The sequence below is a fragment of the Columba livia genome, chromosome 1 (genome assembly GCF_036013475.1).
Source record: "Columba livia isolate bColLiv1 breed racing homer chromosome 1, bColLiv1.pat.W.v2, whole genome shotgun sequence".
Lineage (NCBI taxonomy): Eukaryota > Metazoa > Chordata > Aves > Columbiformes > Columbidae > Columba > Columba livia.
The window spans coordinates 98944979-98969620 of NC_088602.1; the positions used below are offsets into that span (position 1 = coordinate 98944979).

At 42.0% G+C, this 24642-nt stretch overlaps 1 protein-coding gene and 1 long non-coding RNA gene across 12 annotated transcripts in view; one reads left to right on the forward strand and one right to left on the reverse strand.

Annotated features, from left to right (window-relative positions):
* The window catches only part of LOC110358189 (uncharacterized), a 73980-nt gene extending 60053 nt beyond the window's left edge, over nucleotides 1-13927 (reverse strand). The window contains exon 1 of one of the 2 annotated variants that reach the window (XR_002412358.2): nucleotides 13695-13927. This is a non-coding gene — a long non-coding RNA (uncharacterized LOC110358189). Of the gene's footprint in view, nucleotides 1-12212; nucleotides 12936-13694 lie in introns of those variants that run through there. The other variant, XR_002412359.2, reaches the window with a different exon arrangement.
* Nucleotides 12928-24642, forward strand: part of CASK (calcium/calmodulin dependent serine protein kinase) — a 210326-nt gene continuing 198611 nt past the window's right edge. For 3 of the 10 annotated variants that reach the window (XM_065069876.1, XM_065069915.1, XM_065069942.1), the window contains exon 1: nucleotides 12931-13543. In XM_065069876.1, coding sequence (XP_064925948.1) covers nucleotides 13485-13543 — 59 coding nt within the window. In that variant the 5' untranslated portion in view covers nucleotides 12931-13484. Of the gene's footprint in view, nucleotides 13544-24642 lie in introns of all 10 variants that reach the window. The other 7 variants (XM_065069882.1, XM_065069924.1, XM_065069896.1 and 4 more) reach the window with 4 other exon arrangements.

The following is a 24642-nucleotide window of genomic DNA, read 5'->3' on the forward strand; positions in this document are numbered from 1 at the left end:
CTGGAAAAGGAAAATACACAGTCAGCAGTTCCTCACTCCTAGATATGTATTTAGAATTTTCTCATTTTCTTGAGATACTGTTGCTAGAAAACATAACAACTTAGAAAGATGACATCCCAAATTCGATTCGATATGCTAGGCCTGGTAAACCTGATACAGCGATGTCTGACATTTATCAGGTTCGTGTTTAACCAATCTGCTCTGAAATATAAGTTTAGTCACATAACTGTAACCTCCATTACCTCCAGCCTCTGAGGGCTAGCAGGAAATATGTCAAAGAATATACAGGAATTGATGTCAATTCTGATCTGTATTTGGCACTGTTAAATAATGAAGTGGTACCAACATAACATGACTTGTTACTTGCTGACATTTTGTTCCACGGAAAGCTGGAAACAGGAGTGTTTGCTCTTGAGTGTCTATTAGGAACTCATGTCAAAGTCACAGCAACTGGTAGATATAGCGGAAAAAAACTGGGGTTGGGGGAAGGTAAAAGGAAAACATAACCTGGGCAGCTGGGAGCTGCCACTGTTGTGTATAAAACAACTGTGAGAATATCCATAATGAAAAGCAATGATTGCAAACAGCAATAATGTCACAAGAAATATCCCGTGGTCAGAGACAAACTCGACACACCAGGTGGACATATGCAGAGGAAGAAGTGACACTTTCTTCAAAGGAGGAGTACTGACACAGCCATTTTACCTGAGAAATCTTGACAGCCAACAGCTGCAGCACGTTGAGATGAATTAGTTTCAGGACACGGCACAATTGGAACTAACAGACTTGTTGCCATCTGACAGCGAGAGTATTGATACTCTGGGAGAGATTTCCAATTCCATGAATCAGTGCAGAGTACCTCAGAGACTAATTGAACGTGCGCTTGTTCATTAAGTTAGATTAAGTTAGTATCTGAACTTCCTTATTATGTTAATGTTTCATTTCAGGATGCAGAGGGAAGTTGCTGAGAACCATGTCTTTAAAAGGTTCTGGCTTAAACCAGTTGTTCAACACAAGCTTGCCAAGTGCAATGCTCTTGTTAAGAGCTCACACTCCATGTAAGGCAGATCCCATTCAAACTCCTCGTCACAGGACAACCCAGACATATGGAGGAGCTATCTTTTTCACTTCTGTGGAAGGTGAAAGCCAGACCAGGAAAAATGAATACATTTCCCATTGCTTTTTAAAAATCTAGTTATTTTCTCCTTTTCTTTTAGGGCACTCTTTGCCATATTAACAGAATAGTTTAAAGCATCCCCTCTGAAACATCAAAGGCAAAATACCTCTGTTTTTAGAAGGGATATCTAGGAACTTTCCTGAAGGTACTCTCTGCCTCCCTAGCATATATAGAGTAAGCACAGAAACCTCCTGTTCTAGGCCCAGCTAACTATCCAACCCTAGTGCCAGAAGTGCTGAAAACCCATAAACAACCTGGGTCAACCGAGCACTTGTGACAGGATTCACGTCACCAAACTTCAAACATAGACAATATGGATGTCTTCCTAATAATACTAGATTCTTTTTTTTTCCGTCAATGGAGAGAAACTGACGCTTGAAAGAGTACAATTCCTCTTACACTGTTTTACACATCCATGATATGAGTTATGCTACAGAAATGCCTATTTCTCTTGATTAGCTGTAGAGGAAGCTCAGACAACTAGCTCATATGTAGACCTCTGGTGTCTAAAGTGACATGAGATGATTCATATTAGAAAACCACAAGTTGAGAAAACAGAATTAATGATCACTTGCCAAAATCTTGGTTTATCTGACCCACAGGGCGCTGTCTGTAGCTATACAGCAAAAGCAATAATAATGTGTTTCCCTATGGGTATTCCATTCCTGGTGTGCATGTCCTTCATATTCTTGAGCTGATGTGCTTCTGGACAGGTGCAACTACTGTGTGCCACATCTGCTCTGTGATTATTTTCATACTTCCAACCGAAGGCACCAAAGGAGGGACAACACAGCGACCGTCAGGCCTAGCACTATGACTCACAGCTTTCCCACTCATAGTTCGAACTACCTGTTGTTCTGAGAATCACTGTAAGTAAGTATTTAGCAGTTAATTATTAGATATCAATGCTAAGTTAGAAGTTTTTCAGATAGTATCTCCTTTCTTCTGAAACAAGAAAACACTAGATCCTGTTTCATTCTTATTTGAAATAATCAGTTATGATGACTGAACTCCAGCCTCCTGTCTAAGACTTGTCGTTTATCCAAAACTGTAATGACTGAGCACAGGCACACCCAAAGCCTTTGGGTGTGGAGCACATAATGCACACTATGATACTTGTAAATATTTTCTCAAAGAAAACTCAAACAGCAAGGGAGTCTGACAAATTTGAATGGCACATAGTGGCAGCATGGTGAGGACACCAGTGTGTTTTACTGCTCTGGGCTGGCCTCAGAGATGCTTCTTTGTTCCTGTTACTACACAGAGGTTTGCGTGGACTGTCAGCAACAGGGATGGCTTTAAGTAAGCTAGAGGAACAGTGCTGTAAGTGGGTGGTTCAGAATCTGGGTGACAGACAACACAACTATCTGTTCCATAGGCTGAGGAAGACAAGATATGTTAAAGTAGATCCTCTTTTCTTCATCATCAGAGTTCTAATTTTCATACATTCCTTCTAAAGAAGTCAATACATTCATCCCGAGCCCATCTCCAGAATGACCAAAGAAGAAATTATTTAGAATTCACCAAAAAGTGTTGGTTTTGGCTCTTTCCACAGAAAACATAATTACTCCTAAAGCTCTGTCCTTCTTAATTTACAGTAAAAATACAATCTTCAGAATTTAGTTCTGCTAGATGTTGCTGTGTAGCTTGTGCTAAAGGTATCACCAGCATCAGACAGACAGAGTTTCTGATTAGGAGCTGCTGATTCACAAAATACATATTAAGAAAGAATAGCTATTCATTGCAACTGCAGTTCTTTAAAAAGTGCTTATATATTTTTATGATCCTTGTTTTTCCTCTGCTCCTATGATAACATATGGATGTTACACTAGTGATGGAGCAGAGAGATGTGTTTGATGTTGCTGTACACATGGAGCTGTGAGAAAACTGGGAGCAAACTCTTGTTTCCAGATAAGTACTGATGGCCAAAACAACCTGAAGCTATGCATATTGGCCTCATGTATAAAAAGTGAGCAAAGCATTACCAGGGACCACACTTCACTATAAGGTAAATAACAATCTGTTCACCTGTGTGTCAATCTCCTGTCCTAAGATCAAGATCTTTCTCCTACTTCTTCCTCCCTTCTGTTACATTCTCCATTGACATCCTAATAGTGAGAGCAAATAGGGCAGTAGACCTGAAGATCATAGAATCACAGAATGGTTTGGGTTGGAAGGCACCTTAAAGATCATCTAGTTCCAACCCCCCTGCCATGGCCAGCAACACCTTCCACTGGACCGTGTTGCTCAAAGCCCCATCCAATCTGGCCTTGAGAACTTCCGGGTATGGGGGATCCGCAACTTCTCTGGGAAACCTGTTGCAGTGCCTCACCACCCTCACGGTGAAGAATTTCTTCCTTATATCTAATCTAAATGTACACTCTTTCAGTTTAAAGCCATTACCCCTTGTGCTATCACCACATGCCCTTGTAAAAAGTCCCCCTCCAGCTTTGTTGTAGGCCCTTTTTAGGTACTTCATAGGCTGCTATAAGGTCTCTTCAGAACCTTCTCTTCTCCAGGTGGAACAGCCCAAACTCTCTCAGCCTGTCTTAATAGGAGAGGTGCTCCAGCCCTCTCATCATCTTCAAGGCCCTCCTCCAGACCCTCTCCAACAGGTTCATGTCATTCTTGTATGGGGGCCCCAGAGCTGGAGGTGGGACGCCAGGTGGGTTTTCAACAGAGCAGAGTAGAGAGGGAAAATCACCTTCCTTGACCTGCTGGCCACAAGTCTTTTGATGCAGCCCAGGATACCGTTGACTTTCTGGGCTGTAAGTGCACATTGTCAGCTCACGTTGAGCTTCTCTTCAACCAACGTTCCCAAGTCCTTCTCCTCAGGATTTCTCAATCCATTCTCTTCCCAGCCTGTATTTGTGCTTCAGATTGCCCTAACCTCTGTGGAGGACCTTGCATTCAGCCCATGTGGTTCAGAACCATGAGGTTCAGATGGGCCCACCTCTCAAGCCTGTCAAGGTCCCTCTGGATGGCATCCCTCCCTCCAGCGTGTTGACTGCACCACACAGCTTGATGTCATCAGCAAAGTTGCTGAGGGTGCACTCAGTCCCACTGTCCATGTCACTGACAAATATATTAGTTCCAGTCCCACACCAGCCCCTGAGGAATGTCACTCATCACTGGTCTCCACTCGGACACTGAGCCATTGACCATAACATTTTGAGTGCCACCATGCAGCCAATTCCTTATCCATGGGTGGTCCATCTGTTAGATTCATGTCTCTCCAATTTAGTGACAAGGATATTGTGTGGGACAATGTCAAATGCTTTGCCCAAGTCAAGGTAGATTATATCAGTGGCTCTTCCCTCATCCACCAACGCTGTAATCCCATCATAGAAGACCACCAAATTTGTCAGGCACGATTTGCCCTTAGTGAAGCCATATTGGCTGTCACTAATAACCTCTTTATTTTCCATGTGACTCACCATATGTTTCCAGGACGATCTGCTCCATGATCTTGTCGGGCACAGAGAGACGACTGGCCTGTAGGTTCCCAGGTCTTCCTTTTTTCCCTTTTTTAAAGATGTTTCTCCCTTTCCAGTCTGTGGGAACTTCACTGCACTGCCACAACTTGTCAAATACAATGGATAGAGCCTTAGCAACTTCATTTGTCAGTTCCCTCAGGACCTGCACATGCGTCTTATCAGGTCTCATAGTCCTGTGTACCTTCAGGTTCCTTACATGGTCTCAAGCCTGACCTAGTCTCACATAAAGTACACCAATGACTTTTCCCAGAGAAAAAACGTTTTGCATTTGTGGAAGTATTTTTTTCCTCCTAAAGGAAAATGCCCCAACCCACTTGTAAAAATCTCTGCTGAAAGAGAGTCAGATCATATACAGTGCACAGGTGATCATCAGGGAAGTAAGGCTCAAATGTCTCCAAAATATGGGTGCCCTTAAGCCTGGGAAGGCAGAGATCAAAGAGATGCTATGTAATGGGTTTAGAGAGAGCTATTAGAGAGCACAGTTTGGTTTTCTGTCTCTGCGGTCTCCAAACTTGACTTTCGCAACAGCTTTTTAGCTACAGCCAGAGTGTGTGAGACTCCCAGCACAATGCTGTGTGCAGTGGATGCGGCCTGGGACAGGAATGCCCATGGCCGGTCCCCTTGGGTGACTGCCAGAGTGTTGCTGCCAACATAAGCCACAGGAGAAACGGATATTTTTCTACCAGTTTCTCCCTGTGTCAGACCTGAATAGAATTTCGTGGGACATGGAAAAGCATACATCTTTTCCCTCTGGGACCTTTTGTCTGCTAAATTTCAAAGATCTGTTGCAAACAATCTATGAATTATACTAGGCAAAAGATTTACAAGAAGCTTTCTCAATGGTAACCTGACCAGTCCGAATCAGGAAGTCGATACTAAACCCTTCAATTGCATTCTTGAAGGATAAAAGTGTCTTGAAGTTTGGGCATGAATAATCATGCAGTGTCAGCATAAAACCTCAGAAAGGGAAAGGATAAGAAAGGGAGAAGTAAGTAAGTGGGAAGTAATTAAATGGCCAAGCAGAGCCCGGTTTGCTCTCTTCTGTGGAGCTATACCCCATCTGGGAAAAAAAAAAATTGGCTGAGAGAACGAGGAGGAAAAGGAAAACAGATGGATGACAAGGAGGAATACAGAACACTTGGCAAATAATTATTTACAGAATTAGTATTCTTTTCTGAAGTTATAAAATGTGGTAGGCTTGGCTTACCTTGAGGCTATAGAATAAGTGATAAAGCCATAGCTGTGTCTTAGGAGTCTTCAACTGCAAGCCTTGTCAGTTTTTGGATTGTACTACTGAACACTAACAGAAATAGTGATCTGGGAAATGCAGTAAGAAAAAATAGGTATCTCAAATCCCATAAATAGGGTTTGGAAAATACATTTGTGGTAAAATGAGGAAAAAGTAAAGGACAAATTTGGGAATGAAAAATGAACCACAGGATGAAACTAGGAGGTTGAGAATATAGTAAATGCTCTGACGGGTCCACCTGGCTCTACTTACCCAATGGGATAGACTGAGATCAATAATGTGGCCTTCCAGGGTAAGAATATTCTTTGCATTCCAGGTATGCGACTCCTGTGATTTCCCCAAATGTGGAGATGTTGACTACATAATTTGTAGTGAAAGACTGTATTTACAGCTTTAAAAATGAAAACAGAACAGTGGCAGTAGGAGAAAGTTTAGAAAGTGCCTGAAAGCCTAGCCACAATCTGAAGTCAGTTGCCCTCCCACTTCTCCAGCATCTACATTTGTTGTATTAGTGAAGCTCCGTGGGACACCCTTGCCTATTCCTTCCAGTTATTTGTTTATAATCATGTGTCATCCCTAAAATGGTCTAGTTCCTTTTTAAACCTGCTATTGGTGCCCACAGTCTCCTGTAGAAGCAAGTTCTCAAAGTTCACTGTCCAGTGCATGTGTATATTAAAAAAAAAAAAAAAGTACTTTCATTTACCTGTCTTAAACTACCTTCCTACCTCCTTCCTACCTGTTTTACTGCATGTCCCTTCATTTTAGTGTTGCAGGATTTGGTGAATAACAGTTCTGCCTTCACCTTATCTACCACCTTCATGATTTTGTAAACCTCAACCATATTCTACCCCAGGTGTCTCCTCTGCACACTGACAAGTCCCAGCCTTTTGCTGTCTCCTGGCAATGCAGATGGCTCATCCCTGGTTTATTTTCATTGCCCTTCTCTCTCTAATTCCTTTGCAAACTCCCTTGTGTCCTTCTGGAGACGAGGAGGTCTGAAATGTCCCAGCCATCCAGCTGTGGGTGCACCAGAGCTTTATATGGAGACAAAATGTCACCTTCTGCCTTGTGTTCACGCCTGTCCTGATATGCTCAATATTTTGTTGGTTTTTTTTGATGGCCACTGCACCCTGTGGTAATGGTTTCAGAGAACTGTCAGAGTGAGTATGAGGGTTCTTTCCAGAGCCGCAACTGCCAGTTACAAGCTCAGCATCACACAGGGTGTCACGGTTGAGACGGACAAATGACATAGACCAAGTTCTTCCAGGATGAAAGTAGTAGATGCCACTTATTGCCACAAGTGCATTTTTATACAGTTTTACCAATTCATGTGTCTCTTCACTATTGGTTACAAGTTACAGCAGTAACATCTCATTGGCTATTTTTGCTATCATCAATGTTGCTCTTTTACTCCCTTCTCTCTCAGGGGTACATCCCTAACATCTCCTGATACTCCTTTACTCCCATCTTTCTCATGGGTAGGCCCCAACATCTTCAAGACTAATTTCTGTTCCCATGCCCTCTGTCAGAGAATCCACGGACCCACCGTAGTCCCCCACAACAGGGTCAGAGTAGATGAGGATTCCCTTGCCATTTATCTACACCTAAGTTCCTTCAAGCACTTACTCTGCTTTGTGGGGCCCTTCTGGTGTTTCTATTATATCTATTAGGGTGGCACCCATCTACTCCAAAGAGCTTCTACAAAAGATAGGAGGGTGAGAAATGCAAGAGAGAAGAAAAGAAAGACATGAAAGGAATACATAAATGTGTGTTTGTGTGGGGGTTGTTTGTTTGTTTTTTGTTTCAGTGCTAGTACACAGCATTTTGATATTGTCCTTATTATGTGGTTGTTAATTATTTTTTATATATAGGTACATGACTGTAGCATGTAGTTATAAACTTCTGTTTATGGTAAGGATTAAAAGATAATCAGAATTTTGCATTGCTTTGATTACCTAGCTTTATCCTCTGTACATCTTGTAAGATCGTTTAAATTTAAAAAAAGATTCAATAAAAGGATCACGGGGAGTTTTCCTCCACAATTCATATTATTTAATCCACACCCATCAATGAGGAAAAACAGCAACTGGAAAGAAGAAATAAGCATCTCCAGTAATCCAATCAAGATTGTTCACAGGTACAGAGTACACAGACAAAGTAAAGAAAAAACAGAATGGCAAGAAATATCTAAAAAAGAAACTCAAGTAGGCATTAGTGTAGTTTTTAAGTCTTCCTCTCCCTTTTGACATTGGCAGCTGTTCCTATATGGGACTGTTACTTATTTGGAAACTGATTTTGAAGGGTGACCATGAGCTTCTTTGGCAGTAATAGATAGGCTCAACTTTGCTTTAGTTTACTACCTATCTTCAGTAGTGTTAGTGTAATTCATGCTTAATTATGACTGGGGTCTAATTACAGACAAGGAACACGACTTTCTCCTTTACCATTCCTTGACCAAGACCTGGCTGATTACTTGATCTGGCACTGTCTCCCAGCTGGGTGGTCGGGTGAGTGTGAATTGAGTGTCTGGTGAAGGGAATGTGGTCACCATATCTGAAGGGCTGTGAAGAAGAATCCCTCATTCAAAAGAGGTAGCTCTTGGCTGGTTGCTTGAGGAAATCATGTTTATGCTTTGCCGTGTTCACCTACAGGTACATGCCTGTATCTTTCCCAAGAACTTTTGAACCTGTGGGTCAATTTCAATAGAATTAGACGGGGGCAAGGTACGGATACCAGAGATAAGCTCCAACTGCCCTTTGAAGATAGGGGGCTGCGGAAAAGACAGAGACCTGATAGTGCCTTCCGTGAGGAAGGGTGGCAGTGAAAAGTCCACTTCTCATTGAACAATGGAGAACTGACACCATGGAGTAACATAAAAAAAAAAACCAAACCAAAACCAAAACAAAACCCCAAAACAAAACCAAAACAAAACAAACCAAAACACCTCCACTAAGGAAAAAATGCAGTTGGACATTTATCTTCCTAGACAAACATCATTCACCTGTTGAGACACGCATTCGTGTGAAACATGGACTCTGCAATTACGGTGTGGCACAACTTGTGTACTGTGCTACACCTGAACTCTGCAGCTGCAGGCTGCTCTGCCACACCACAGAGTTCCAAGCTGATTTAATCACATACTTCTGTAAGAAGTTATTCGGACTTATTGAGGGTTGGCTGACGGCTTTTGGGGGTTTCTTTTGACTGACATTTTTTACAAGGATTGAAAATGTCTGTGGCTGTTGTAATCAAAACATTGTCTCTTTTCAGTGCAACTAAAATACACTTCTATTGCCCAAAATATGAACTATTTTCAGTTCACAGAATTTGCACTCCTAAGCAATATGACACAGTTTGTCAGAAATCTGGTAGGACTCCAATATTCTCTCTCATGAAGTACAAACAGTTCATACTAATCTCCAGTGCCAGTATCATCATCAAACTTTGTAAGAGGGGGTGAATTAATAGGTTGGTTACAGACAAGAGTACCTGGGGCCCTATCATACTTGACATCTGAGGCACAGAATTTGGTGCTTCCCACATCTTCTGGATTACAAAACACTGTCAACCCCTTAAAATTTCTTGTTTATCATCACATACCTTTTACATCACGCTTTTAAATGAAAACACTATAAAGGCTGTTTGTATGTAACTGATATGTTGTTCCATCAACAACCTTTTAACAACTTACCTGCCCTGTGGCTCACCAACAGTGTGCAGAGAGCGTGTGCACAGCCTGAGAAGACCACAGCCAAATAAATCTTCAAACCCACATAAATTGTAAGAAATGTGTTTTCTTGTGCCCAAGTCCACAATCAGCTATTTCTTAGGGCTTTAAAATAAACTTTTAAATTAAAACAACAATATTGGTTTGCCTAAAAATACACCACATGAACCTGGCAGTTCAGAATCTGACAGACAGTCAGCTCCAACACATGCAGTGGTTTGGGGAGGGCTTCTACAGATTGTAAAGCATTTGCTTACTAGGAAGAGTCAGTGAATTTTTCTTCCTGTTTCCAAATGAAGAAATCCCACTCCCAGCCCTGAAACAACTGATGCCCTGAACTGTTTTCAGACCAACCATTATCTTTACAAATAAATCACTCTAGGTCTCAAGTGTAAAGTTTCTTCTGCTTGTATTCCAAACATTACTGTTACATACATTTTAATGAGATGTTAGATGCGTGTATTTCCTAATTTAACCTTAAGCTTTTAAATTAAACCCAAAATCTATAAGATTTGTATTGGATACCTGGGCAAAAATCAGTAATGCCTGCCTGGGAAAGGGAATGACTACTTTCAAACTGAAATTCACAATCACGAACATATCTGTGTATGCATCGCTTCTGTGAGTTGGGTATTGGCTGCTGACAAACTTGGCAAACTAACACTCTTATTTTCTTGAGCCCATTCAATCTGAAACTAAGATTAGTTACAGCGTAGTTCTCATTTGTTCTAGTAATTGCTGATGTAGTGGTATCCTTGCTGCTTTTGCTGGTTCAGTGTGCAACTTTTCATGATACAGATCTACACACAAATCCTAGTCCAGACAGATTCTTCTCATACAACTCTAACGGTAGGTAGCACCTGTTTTTGCTTTCCCCCTGCATGGAATGTAGACTACTGGCACGTCTGTAGGCTTTGATAGATTTACCTTGCTTCTTGCCAGCCTAAGCAATGAATGCTATAGCTGCCCTAACGTGTCGTCTTTGCTCCAGAATGGAAAGAACAAAAAAAAGCGGCTGCTACTCTCCTTACTGGAAGGTAGGAGTGCCCTTCAGGTAGGTTAGATGCTGGGGAGTGAACCACCTCTCTTGGGGAAAGCCCATCTTGTTCAGCATGTTCCAAGAAATCACCTTCACACACAATAACTCTTAACTCTCCAACCTGTGCTCTGAGACCCCATCCATTAGCAGGAAACCATGTTTATGTGCTGTGCCATGCTAAAATGGACCCAACTGCCTTCCAAAGTTCTTAAAGAGTTTGTCCTATTACAGCATTTTGGCTCAAAGCCCCTCATGTATCATGCTTGGTATTCCTTGTTTTCGGTTTGGACTGTCACACCCGGGTGATGTGGCCTTGTGTGACTCTCAGCACTTGGCATCCAGAAGGCGGCGAGACCTCTGTGAAGTGACGCACTAGAGCGGCCAAAGCATTTGCCTCAGCTGGGGAAGGGAACTGTTACGAGCATTTTTCTTCCTCATGCGTTTTGTCACCAGTTTTTCTTGTTAGCTTCTAGCGGCATCATCGGATATAGTCAGATGGCAATTTCTGCTCAACATAAGTGAATACTCACTCATATTGTAAAATTTACTACTGGGAGGTCTGTCTGGCAAAAGGAAAAAATGGCTGCCCACAAGTTTAGCTGTGTGAAATTTAGGGATCACTCTTAACATGTTGGCTTTTTGTTTGTATACCAAACAGCAGATGATGTTTAAGTATTTTTAAAGGTTTGTATGGCACAGAGCACAGCTTCGCAGCAATGTCTCAACTTATATGGTGCCATTGTGGAGAAGATACATGTAATTATTTTAATGGCTTTTCAGGATTTTTTTCTTTTTAATTTGTCTGGAGACAGGAACAAGGTGTTCTTGGTGAAGAGTCATCAGCTCTGCATTTTAAAGCCAACCTTTACACCATTTCATCAGATAATTCTGCTTTGACAGGTTCTTTCTGTGTATGGGGAACAAGTGTGTAATTTACCTTTGTTAATGAGTTTTAAGAAGTTGCATGTGTGCTAAAGTACTTTGCCAAAAATAAATGCTTTGTAAACTGCAACTGTTCCTGACTTAATTTCTTCAAAAGAACTTTGCTTTCTTTTACAAGCCATCTAATTCAAAACTTGGAAAAGCACACACTTGCAACTACATATTTGCAACATGTATATTTCATATACAGTTTTCTGTGCAACATGTTAAAGATCATGGAACACAATATATCAGGAAAGTACTTAAGTGTTTTAAAATTCACCAGATGTCTCAGACATTGTTTTAAAGTAGCTATTAAGAGAAACGACAGCCCTCGGTTACTTGCGCAACTGGAGGAGTGTACCTAAGAGCACTACCAAAATGTTCTTTTAATTCACCGCTTTTAGGGCTAATAAGATTACTCTTTTCCTAATAACAATGAAGTTTCAAATTGTGCGCCAGAAAATACTTACAACCTCTTGGGTAAAAACAAAAAAAGGCACTTCACCCAACCCTGGACAAAGCTCTACAAGCCCAGTTTTGTTCTGAGGTTCTTTATTACCGCAGTCCAGATCGTGAAAACGAGAAGAGACGCCACTCACCAGAGACCACGCGTGCGTGCAGCTGAAACACCCCACTCTTTACCTAAGCAGCGGCCTTCGCGTCCCAGCGACAGAGCGGCCGGTCCCCCTCTCTCTCCCCCGCCCCCCAGCTCCAAGGCCGCGCTCCCCCGCACCCCGCGGCCTCAGCATGCGGGGCCGCCGGTCCTTATGCCGTCGGCCCCGGGCGAGCCGCTGGTGCTCAGCTGGCGGGCAGCAGCGGAGGACGAGGCAGGTCGGTACCTGAGCGCCGCTCGGCCCGGCCCGGCCGCGCCCTCACGCACCGCTGCCGCCGACCCCCTCCCCATGCCATGACGTCATCCCAGCCCGCGCCTGCGTACACCAGCGCGATCGCCCCCCCGCCTCCCTCCCGACCCCCCAAACGGATGGTGGGCGTGGCCCCGCGCGCGCTTCTGGCGGGGCTATGGGGGGAGGGGTGGAGAGAAAGAGAGCGGAAGCGAACGCAGCCTCCCGCGTGCGTGCGTGCCGCGCCTGCTCGGCCTGCCGGCGCGCGCGCGCCCCGCCGCGCGCCCCGGCACCCGCCCCCGCGCGCCGTGACGGCTTTGCGTGACGGCGGCTGGGAGCGCGCGCCCGCCCTCCAGTAAAGCGAGCGCCTATCGCGGCGCCGCCGCTGCTGCTTCTCCTCCTCGCGCCTGGGAGCGCAATCAACGGCCGCGCCTGCAGCTCCCCGCCCCTCCCCCTCCCACTATTATCCTCCCTCCCGGCGCGCGCATCCGCCCCCCCCCCCCCAAGCCCTCCCGGCCGGGAGCGCGCGGCCGGCCGCTCGGCGAAGGAGCGAGTCGGCGCTGCCGCCTGCCGCCGGCCCCTCTCGCCGCCGCGCCGACCCCTCCATGGACCTCGCAGCGCCCCGCTAGCCGGAGCTGCCCGCCCGCTGCTGCTGGGGAGTAGCCGGCTGAGAGGGGGAGGGAGGGGGCGGGAGGGGGGTGGGGGGCGGAGGAAGGTGGGGTCGCAGAGTGTGTGACACGCGCGGGGAGCGGCGGCTGCGGCCCGCGGGAGGAGGAGCGGGGAGTCCCGGCGCGGCCGCGGGGGCCCCCGGGCGGGCGGCGGCGGCGCCCCAGGAAGGTGGCGGCGGCGGGAGCTGCTGTAGCGGCTGGGATTTACCGTGGTGGTGGCGGTTGGCGCTGACCGGCAGGGGAGCGCGCCGCGCGGCGAGGACCGTGCCCGCGGCCCCCCCCGCTCCCCATTCCTCCCTCCCTCCCGCCCCCCTTCCCTGGGGCCGCCGCCTCTCGGGCTAAGCACCCCCCCGCCCGGACCATGGCCGACGACGACGTGCTGTTCGAAGACGTGTACGAGCTCTGCGAGGTGATCGGCAAGTGAGTCCCGCGGGGAGCGGGAGGCGGGCAGGGCAGGGCAGGGCGGGCGTGTGCTCCACCGGGCAGAGCGGGGGAGGGGGGCGGCGGTGCCCCCGTGCCCGGCCCCTCCTGCCGGGCACGGGGGGAGAGGGATGCTCTGCTCGGCACCCACCTGAGTCGCCGCCGCCAGCGGGTCCGTGTGAGCGGTGCGGGGTCCGGGTCCCCCCCTTGCCTGGTGGCGGTGACACGGCGAGTGCCTCCGCCGCGCTGCCCACCTCCCTCATTACACGGGAGGCGGACGGGGGAGCAGTGACCCCATGGTTCCTCAGCCACCATGATTAACAACCTAACCATCACTCAGGCTGGCTGCAGCAAGCGGCAACCACTTCCCACCCCTTTTCTTCTCCTCCCCCCTATATCCCATTCCTGGCACACCCATCAAGGATTGCCTATTGGGGAAGGGAAAGGGAAGATATCTCTCTGTAGATCCACCTATTCACTGGGTGTCTGCATATTTGTGCACCAGGTGTTGGGTTTTCCTCTTCTTTGCTGCATAATAACCAGCTTGTTAGTGGCAGTACTAGTGATACTCGGGTAGTGCTCGGTTTTCATCCAGATTTTTCGCTCCACTGTCATTCGTGTGGAAATAGAGATGTGTAAGGCAGTAGGAGTGTTTGGCCTTTTGAGTCTTATTATGCAACTGCTGCTAAACCGATGGTCGAGGCTTGTATCAAACCTAGGAGGTGAGATAGTTGCTAGCGTTCCCCAGTTGCCTGTTTCAAGTTACCACTGTTGTAGTGTGGTTGAAAATGACAGTTCAAGTCTCAGTCTTTGTAATCACACCAAGAAAATGCATAGAATCCCCCAGATAAAGAATTAAAGCTGAACTCCCTTCCCCCCGCTCATGTTTTTGTGACTGTCCGGTTTCAAAATAATTTTTTTATTTATTTGTCATCTTTCACATATTTTCTGTAGTTGTGTTGGTATTGCAAAATGGGCAGGAAAGATGTAGCAATATTGTGACTTCCGAATTTTCTATATGTTTCTGACTCCAAAGCTGAGATTGCTTTAGAAACCTTTGTAGTGACACTGCTCAAGTGTTTGCAGTTTTTTCTTCCTGACAATGAATTTTCGAAGGAAAATTGTTCACTGTGTTTTGATTGTAAACAAATATTTTTTTCTGCATGTGTTCTCTTGTCTGCTCTCCACCATAATGCTTTTCAGTATATATCAAGTGCTGTCTACTTTCAAAGCTAGACCTAAAAATATTTTAGAAATAATCTTTCCTCAGGATCATACTAAAATGCTAGCTTTGGACTTGACAGGTGACTTTGTTGTCAGCAGAAGTTTCAGCACTCAGTTCTGTCATTTCTCAAGGTATTACTACCTCTCTCTTAACAGAAACAACTTTTGAAAATATTGAGCTTTAAGGGCCTTATCGGCTGTCCTAAATGGTAAGCAATTGCTTTAGCTTAGTGCTGGTTGTTGGTGAGGAGCTTCTGTAGCTGAGAAACAAAATTCTGTTATTAAACATGTTTTGAAGACAATTTTTGGTACAGTCCTTTCATGAGTGGTTTTATGCTCACCACTGCAGTTCACACACTATTTTATTCATACCTGATTACCGTTAGAAAAAAGGTGCGGTGATTTTGCATGACCGCACGCCCTTTTAGAGAATGGACGTTTCACAGGGGTCCAGACTGTTTGCACATCTCGAATGACATTTTGCTTTCTGATTGGAGAATTTTGAAGAGAGAGCTCAAAAACTGTGGTTTAGGTATTAGCAACAGAAGTTCCATGTGAGATTTAGGTAGTATAGATGGTGTTGTGATGTAACACACATCTAACAGATAAATATTGAATCACAGTAGCATAATGAACCAAGAGCACTGTAGCAAAAACAGGGTGGATCACTGAAAATAGCAGTGATGGTGTGAAGGGTTGATAACTCATTGTGATTATTCAGGCTTTTCCGCACAGATGTCACATCAGTCTTCTGAAAAAAAAAAAAAAAAAAAAACAAAAAAAAAACATTTAAAATAAATACACAGTTTAATGCAGAGGTGTATTAGTATTCCTGTTTCTTTGCAATACTACACAGGTGACTTCCAGGGAAGCAGGGCTGCAGCATCTTTATTTAGCTTACAGATTTTGGGTACCACCTTACCTGTCTTTAAACAACTGGAGGAAAGCTGCTGTAAATTTGCTTTGACTTGCTATGTATGCATCTTGCTAAACATCTTCCAGTGAAACATTCACTAAATGTCTGCATGTCCCTATGATTTATTATTGATTGATCCAGCAATTTGGTTCTTGCAAATAGCACATCTGGCCCTAATTTGCGTTTCAGACCCATGAAATATTAAAATGTGTAATTTATCTTTCCTAAATAGGTAGTTACCGCTGTCATTTGAGGTAGTAAAAGGTATTTTCACAAAAGGTGTGGGAAAGATCTTTGCCTGTAAAATGAATAGTTAGTCTAAGAGAAGTCCCAAAGTTCTCATACAATTTACTAGAGAAATAAGGCAATAGTTTCTTATCTGTGAGTGTGTGGTCCAGTGTGTTGAGGCATACTCTGATCTTTAGGATAAACTTTAAATGCTTTTAAATAAAATAAACTGATAACACTTACTTTGTGTAAATGCAGTGATAATAGCTTTTGGTGTGCTGGCGTGTGGAATAACTACAGTGCAGTAGTATATGAATGAATTGATTGGAATGACAGTGATAAACTGTTTATTATGTGGCATTTAATGTGTTTAAGTTCTGCAAGCATGCATTTTTCATTTTGAATAGGTGCAGGAGAAAAGAAAGGCCAGGAGTCATAGAGAGAAGTTCTAGTTCATGTTTCCTTCGGGGAAAAAATTAGGGGAAATCTTCATTTGCACATATTTCCAGTATGCCTTTCCATTACTGAAATCTATATAGAGATAAAAATTGGAATAATAACCCCAATTTCTTGTTAAACTTTTAAAAGTGTCATTTGTGAGACTAAGAGTAGTCATGCAGTTTTACCTTACCAGACGTGTTATGTTTAGGTTACTGTCTTGTCTTCAGACTTGGCTGAAGATAACTGGCAGTGATAAAAATCACAGGTGTGCCTTTTTTTTTTTTTTTCCAAATTGCTTCTAGGTAACTTCGAAAATATTCTCGCTGTATGTTGGTTGAGAAGTATACGAGCTCGATATTTAAGCCATTTGATTGACAGTTCACAGATAATAGTCCTAAGTGTACTTCTTTATTTTTTTAAATTAAAATTTTCATTCAGAATGCATTGAGTAGCTTAGAAAACTTAGTAGGTGTATAGCTGAAGCTTCTTGGGTATTCATCTGAGGTGAATACTTTTCTGAATTTATCATGGGAGCTTCATATACTCAGTGGTTTTCTTTATGCCAGAGAGAATGCCTATTTATGTTGAATGTAGAAGACCAAAGCATGGCTTTTATGATAGGGTCCTTGTTCTGCAAGGACTTTAGTTTATATAATGTAGTTTTGAGTTTCCATACCTCTTAGAATTCATGTTGTTTTTTGTTAGCATTAGAGGAGTACCCTAAAGATTGTCTTACCTTTCTAACAATAGGATTGGAGGCTGCTTAAAAATTTTTTCAAATTTTTAAGTTGTAAATACTATGTGATAACGTTGATAGAAGTTTGTGTTAAAAAGGGCATTGATCTCAATTGAAATAATTAGTCTTCATGTCAATAGTAACTTAAACTGTAAATTTTTGTAATTTTCTCTTCCATTTGTGAACCATGTATATGTACAGTCATTGTGCATAGTAGCAGTGCAGTTGTTGATATTTTTAATACCAAAGTGTAATGTGATGATTGGTGCCAATACTGTTGTTGCTTTCACAGAATCACAGAATGTTAGGGATTGGAAGGGACCTCAAAGATCATCTAGTCCAATCCCTCCTGCCAGAGCAGGAACACCTGCATGAGGCTATGCAGGAAGGTGTCCAGGCGGGTTTTGAATGTCTCCAGAGTAGGAGACTCCACAGCCCCCCTGGGCAGCCTGTTCCAGTGTTCTGTTACCCTTACTGAGAAGTTTCTTCTCAAATTTAAATGGAACCTCTTGTGTTCCAGTTTGAACTCATTACCCCTTGTCTTACCATTGGATGTCACCGAGAAGAGCCTGGCTCCATCCTCCTGACACTCACCCTTTATATATTTGTAAACATTAATAAGGTCACCCCTCAGTCTCCTCTTCTCCAAGCTAAAGAGACCCAGCTCCCTCAGCCTTTCCTCATAAGGGAGATGCTCCACTCCCTTAATCATCTTTGTTGCCCTGCGCTGGACTCTCTCCAGCAGTTCCTGTCCTTGAACTGAGGGGCCCAGAACTGGACACAATGACACAATATTCCAGATGGGGTCTCACCAGGGCAGAGTAGAGGCAGGGGAGAACCTCTCTTGACCTACTAACCACTCCTCTGCAATATGACTGGGTTCAGTGTAGTCCTTTTCTGCACTGCACACTTATGATTTTAGTTTGTTTTCATCCCTCCTTCCCCTGCGATGGGATGATGATTCTCTCTACTTGGGCTCTTCCATCTAGTAAAGAGGAGTTAAAGTGCTTAGAACCTGCAAGTGTTACTCTCTCTGCAGCCTCCCAGTGCTGCTGGAACTTTGCAGGAGATGTGAGGGTAGGATGCAAGGTCTTGGGGTGGAAAGTCAGATGGAATTTCTTTTCTTGCATCAGAGTGTGCTTGTATCCCACTGAAGTCAGACAAGAGGGTGGTGTTGCAGTTTCATCCTAAGCTATTACCTTGAGGTGGAGAAGCTTTGGGTTTGTGCCCCAGGCTGGGTGTGTTTAGGAAAGGGAGGAGAAAGCTCATGGATTCCTTGTCCAATACATAATTTAATAATTTTAAATATAGTGATAACAAAACTATCCAAAAGTATGGTTTCAGTGTTTTCCATTGTTGCCTCCATTTTCTCAGCACAGGAATAAGAATACCATTTACTCTCAAATGCACTTTTTCTCTAGTACACTATGGACATTTTGCACTTCCAGTAAAACCAATTCAAATAACTTGGGTATAATTTTGACAAACAAAATGAAAATGTGGAACAGCTGTGTTATGTACTCACTCTTTGGAAAGGGGAGAGGGAAAAGGCAACTTCTCTGGGGTTTGGAAAGTGGTTTGTCTAGTTTAGCTTTTGAGTTTATTAGTACTGTGTGAAGTACGATTGTACTAATAAAACATTCTCATCTGTTTTCTGTGTTACAGGGTTTCAGAATAACAGATCATAATGAATATTTGATTTAAGCATGAGGTCATAATGTGCGTTGCTTCAGGAAAATAATAGTACGTTATTTGAAGTGTAGAGTTGCTAGAATATCTCCTTAGCTAAGTTATTCTGCTATGGATTTTAACTGTAATAGTGACCTGTTTCTCGTAAGAGGTTCTGTCTACTTAAGAGGTTCAACTGTAGCTGAACACAGTAGAATTAATATACCTAGTTGCAGAGTACAACATTTTAATCAGTACTCCTTTCCATTTGTGTGGCTTTTTCTAGTGTTGTTTTGATAAGCGGCTGCATTCTTAAAGTTCACATCCCTATGATGTGAACAAGATAACTGTAATGATGGAAAAGTAGAGACTTGCTTAAGAGGCAAGTTTGAAGGAACTTAACCTAGGAAAATGCAAACTAAGAAAGATTGTGCAAGGGTTTTGCAAATATGTTTTTGTGCTTAAACACCCAAGAGAAGGAAGCCCTCGAAGGTAAGAGCAGATGAACAAATGTGTGCAGACTAGTCCTGAGTAATTTGAGGCTGAAAACTGGAAGATTTTGGACCTATTTACTGCTGAGATTCTGGAGCAGCTGTCTGTGAGAAGTTGCTGGACAAATACCTTGTCTTGAAGATTTGCTAGGTTAAGAGTTTGATCTTTTTAGTAAAATAGTGTGAAACTTTGCCTTCAAGAAGAGGGGCTAGGCTTTAGGACCTAACTGATCCCTGATAATCATGTAAATTCAGACACAATGCTTGAGATCAAATGCTTCAGGATAAAGAAATATTAGGGAAAGAAAAGGCCCATATTTTGTGTCAACAGCTACTCACCTACTTAGCTCCCTGTGTCTGATGCGGTGGCCTTTTTATAATCTGTTATATGGATGTCATGACAATGGAAGATAATTGAGTAGTGTTAACCCTGGTATGATGTTTCCAAAGATGACTTTTAAAAACCTGTAGTCAACTTAATGTGCCATCTAAAGAATGGTGACTTCAGAATTAAAAGTGGTTGTTGTTAGAAGTGGGTATTTTATGCCAAATTATGGAGGTAATAAAAATAACTCTTTATGAATTCTCCTTTTTCCAGGCATGAGTATTTTTTTAATATACAGCATGAAAATGTTTGTACAGGATATATTACATGCATGGCCAGAATTATATTTCCTAGTAATTTAAAAAGTTAGACTAGTGTCTTAAGATAGTATACTAATCAGCTAATATGCCCACCAAATGAATCCCAAGAAACCCTTTTTATTTGCATATATCACACAAGCATGTAAGAGGTTACCTAGTGTGGGGAGAGAGTGTCAAGTTTGGAATTTCTTTTAATAAACTTCTACTGTATTCAGAGTGAGTTAAAATGTTTCTTGGGAGATGTCTATTGGTAAAACGAATGCCTCCCTTGTCAGAAACAGAAGTGCACAGCAAGCTTTGGCGTTTCAGCTGTGATAATGTTACTAGTGTTTGAGCTGCGTTCTTACCAATATCTTACCAATATCTTTTTTCTAGATGGAAACAGCTAAATAAGGTTTGGAATAATTTTCAGAGCTTGACCATAAAACATCTTCGCAGTATAATGAGGATTTAATTTTTATCTTCAGCTTGTATGAGAAGCAAAGGTGTCTTTTCAGAGAAACAACTAGAAAACTGTTAAGATAAATTTAGGACTAAAAGGGCTAATGTATTCTCAAACTTCCGCTCAAATGGCAGAAGTAACCCTCCCTTGGTTAAAAAGTGCCTTGCTCTTTTACTTTCATACCTTTTTGGTAGAATAGGGTAAGAAGAGGTAGCCTTCTTACCTACATACTTTCTGTCTTGCAATATTCAAAGAACAGTGGGGCTGTACTTTCCTTCCAGGCTTAGGATTTGTCAGGATTCTTGTATTGTTAATATTTTGTCCATTTCTATATTGACTTAGCTTTTTCAGAAACCAATAGTTAAAACATATCTTCACCATGTGAAGACATTTGTATGTGATACATAGTTCTTACACACTTAAAAAGTTCATTGTGTGCCCCTCAAGTTCTTGTATATTTTCCTTTCACCAGAGGTTTTCTAAATAGCATTTGATTAAATAGATTTTCACTTGGCTCCTTCACTTGTTTCTTTGCCTTCCCCATGGCATATGTAACTGCCTGTGAGTACTCTGATTTCATTTTTGACTGACATCCACATTTTATTTTCTGGATAGTGTGGACATAAGCAGTTACTCCTAGCATTTAATATTGCATATATTTCCTAGGATATGTAAATTAAGAAAGCTGTAATGAACTTGTCTCTGAACAAAATTTTTAGAAGTAAAAGGTGGGGTGTAAGTTCCATATGGGCATTTAAACTGGTACAAAATATGTCCTGTTTCAGTCCAGTTGTTTAGAAAGCATTTTCAGATAGGTTGAAAAAGGAGTTCTAAGTGTCAGTTATGCTGTAGCAGAGATTGAGAAAACCTTACAATTTTAAAGTGTGCCTTTTATGGGGAACACAAGATTCTTAGATAACTCCTGGCTTCATTTAAACTCACTGTTACCAGGGCTTGAAAGGTAGTTCACATTTGGAAATTTTTGATCCAAAGAGCTCTGGGGGTAAGGAAAAGTCTTAGCTGTAGTGAGACTGAGGCTTCTCAGGTACAGTGGCATTTAAGATATTCAGAACTTTATGAAATCTGTTTCCAAATGCCTTCCTAGGTGTATACGTAAAGTATCCTTTTTTCTTTTGTGCCTTCAGGATTTGTTATGGACTTTCCCAGTATTAGAGTTGTTGTTTTATTTGTTTGTTTTAAAAAAGCCTTTACGAGGGTGGTTCCCCCGCCCCGTTCATTGTTTTTTGTCACCCTGAAACTTCTCCTCAATTCTTCTGCCTTTTTGATGGAGTACTGTATTGCTCTTTGCAGAGGGAAACAAAAACAAACAAACCAACCAAACAAAACACAAAAGGAAAAAACCACCACACAAACAAAAAGAAAAATGTTCTTAATATTTCTCCTAAAGGGAAGTTTAACTCTTCCTGACAAGATCTTCAGACGTGTTCCTTTATCTTCTCTATCTTCTTTATTCTACCAATTTTGTTTTAGAGAAGCCAACCAAAAGGGTCTCCTATTGCTTCCACCCTGCTGCAGGGAAATCCTGCAGCTGTTGCTACAAATGGAGTTGTCAGCTGCCCACTTTCCCCCTGTTCTTTTTTGGCTCCAGATGTTGTTCCTGATATGGATCAGTTCTGGACAGTGGGAAAGCACCAATGTACACTCGATTAAAGGGATCTATATACCAGTATATGAAAGGAGCAGTGAAGCAGCAAGTAAGATAACCTTAAATTCCATTCTCCAAACCACCCCTTCATCCCCCTCTCACTGGTTAGAAAAAGGTGAGATAGAAGGTGGGGTGAGGGTAGCCTGGGAAGATTACAAAAAAAAAATTAGGGAATTATATATTTCACTGATAAGATCTTTCTTGCATCAGTACTGATCTGACCTAGTAACTTTTCCTGGAAAAGAGCAGATCTTTGTGGAGGTCTTTAAGTTTGCCATTGTTGAACTTGAATCCAGCAGGACCAGATAGGTTGGGTTCAGATAGGTTTAGAGAAGACATCTGTCTGGTCAGCGCTGGTCTAGCTGCAAAGCAGCTAACCAGGGTGGGAACTGAGGTGAAATCCTGCATCTGTGTAATCCTGCAACCAGTTTAGGTATATTTTGATTCCTGAAGGAGAGCCATATCAAGTTGTAGCTGGTCTGTAGATTCTGTAAATGTGGTAGTAGTAGCCTTTGTCCTATTTTACCCCCATGGGAGGCACTGTGGGAGTATATTAGTGCAATTTTGTGATGTGAGCTGAACTAAGTTTGCGGCTGCTGAAAGAGGGAAGTCTTCCTCTCTTGATGTGCTTCCATGCCCTGCATGAACCATACTTCCTCTGTCCCAGCCTTAGCTTGTGTCTGATCTATATAAGGTAGGTGCATTACATGAATATTTACTTGTTGAATGGGTTATTCTGCTGTTTTCACTGGCTTGATTAGACCTCCAGTATAGTCAAGGCTAGCTCAAGGTAGAAGAAATAGGGATGGAGAGAGAGATGATGTGCAGGGCCCCTCCCTTCACAGTTGACAACAATGAACTACTAAGGCCATGTCATAAAATGCTTTGTTGTTGATTTTTAAAGCATGTTTGGCTTTTTTGCATGATAAGCAGGAAGATTGCATGCAAGAGTTTGGAGTCAATAATCCAGAAAATAGTAAGGAAAGGGGAGGAGAAAAGGGAAAGAGATTTTTATTTTATTTTTATTTTATTTTTATTTTATTTTTATTTTATTTTTATTTTATTTTTATTTTATTTTTATTTTATTTTTATTTTATTTTTATTTTATTTTTATTTTTATTTTTATTTTATTTTATTTTTATTTTTATTTTTTATTTTTATTTTATTTTTTATTTTTTGTTTTTTAATTTTTATTTTATTTTTATTTTATTAAAAAAAGTTGCAAGTTAACAATTATCAACACACTTAGTTGAACCTCCCTAGCAGTTGCTTTTATATTGTTAATTTGCTTCTTCCTTCCTTCTATGCACACAAACATTCCCTGTGTTTAAAATCAAGCACTAACCTTATGTCAGGATCTCACCTCATTTAGGATTTAAATTGAATACATAATAGGGTCAAATTAAAGTCAGTAAGGCAACTGTAAATCTGGGGGATTTAATTTTTTTAATAGTTGAGTTAACTCTGAAGCATATTAGCTTACAACACGGTTAGATGCTCTTTAAGTGTGCATGTCTTTTGTTGCGTCCTTTGGGGCTTGAATATTAGTGATTGGATATACTCTGAACCACAAGCATGCTTAATGTTTGAGTTCTTCTCCTTTTGATTATGTGCAAAAGTACTGATAGCATATTTTGGAAAATTCAAGAAATTCAAAATCAAAATTTTCCTGAGCTACCTTTTTTTCAGATTTTGTTTTGTCTAAACCTAAATTTAAAATGTATTGCATTGATGAAGAACTTGTTTCAATTAAAGTACTTGAGTTTTTGTTTTTCTTTTATTTATTTTTTTTAATTTCTGTGTTAGTATATGTAGATCAAGTTTAGATTGAAAAGTACCAGCTTCTGCTTACAGAAAACACTGTTTTCCTTTCTACAGCCCCCAAACTAGAGATAATCTCTTCCTTAGTGTGTTCCTGCAGGCATCTTAATTCCAGAGCTTCAGTGCTACAAAGGTGAAAGCAACAAAAGGGGTTTTCAAAACTGAAGGTCAGACAAAACTGTTTTGCTCAGTTACAGCTATTAGATTAAGATTTTTATTTATTTATTTATTAACTTTTTCCTCTGTGGAAAAAATGGTTACCTGTTGTCTGGGTTTCTCGGATGTCCAGCATGTAAGGTTCAGTTATCTTTAAAAGCATAAAGTAAACAGGGTGCTTAAAATATCAAGAGCTCTTTTGCTAATCTTAGATCTCAAGTGTGTCAGTTTTTTTTGTCAGCTGAAGGCACTTCCAGTTGGAAAGTATTCAAGACTTCATAGCTGCCATTGAGATAGGATACTTTCCCAGCTCTTGCAGATGTATCTTCTTTCTTGGATTCTTAGTTTCTTAGTTGTTTGAAGTTTTCAAAAGTCTGAATTGTCTCTTTGCTCTGCTGGTTAGGGATGTTTCCAAATAGATTGCTGGCTGTAGAGTTCGTTTCACTGTGTTGTGTGTATGAAATACATGCAATTCTCTCAGAATAAGGACTGGGAATGAGATGGAGATTTTTTGCTTATTGAGTATGATCATCATGGATGCTTGTTTTCCCTTAGTGATCTGGTGAATATGAAATGATTCCATAAAACATCAGCAGGGAGTGTTGGGAATACCCTTGTTTTGGATATCTTCTAGCCTGGTGAGTGCTTTTTCAGGTGCTGTGTGT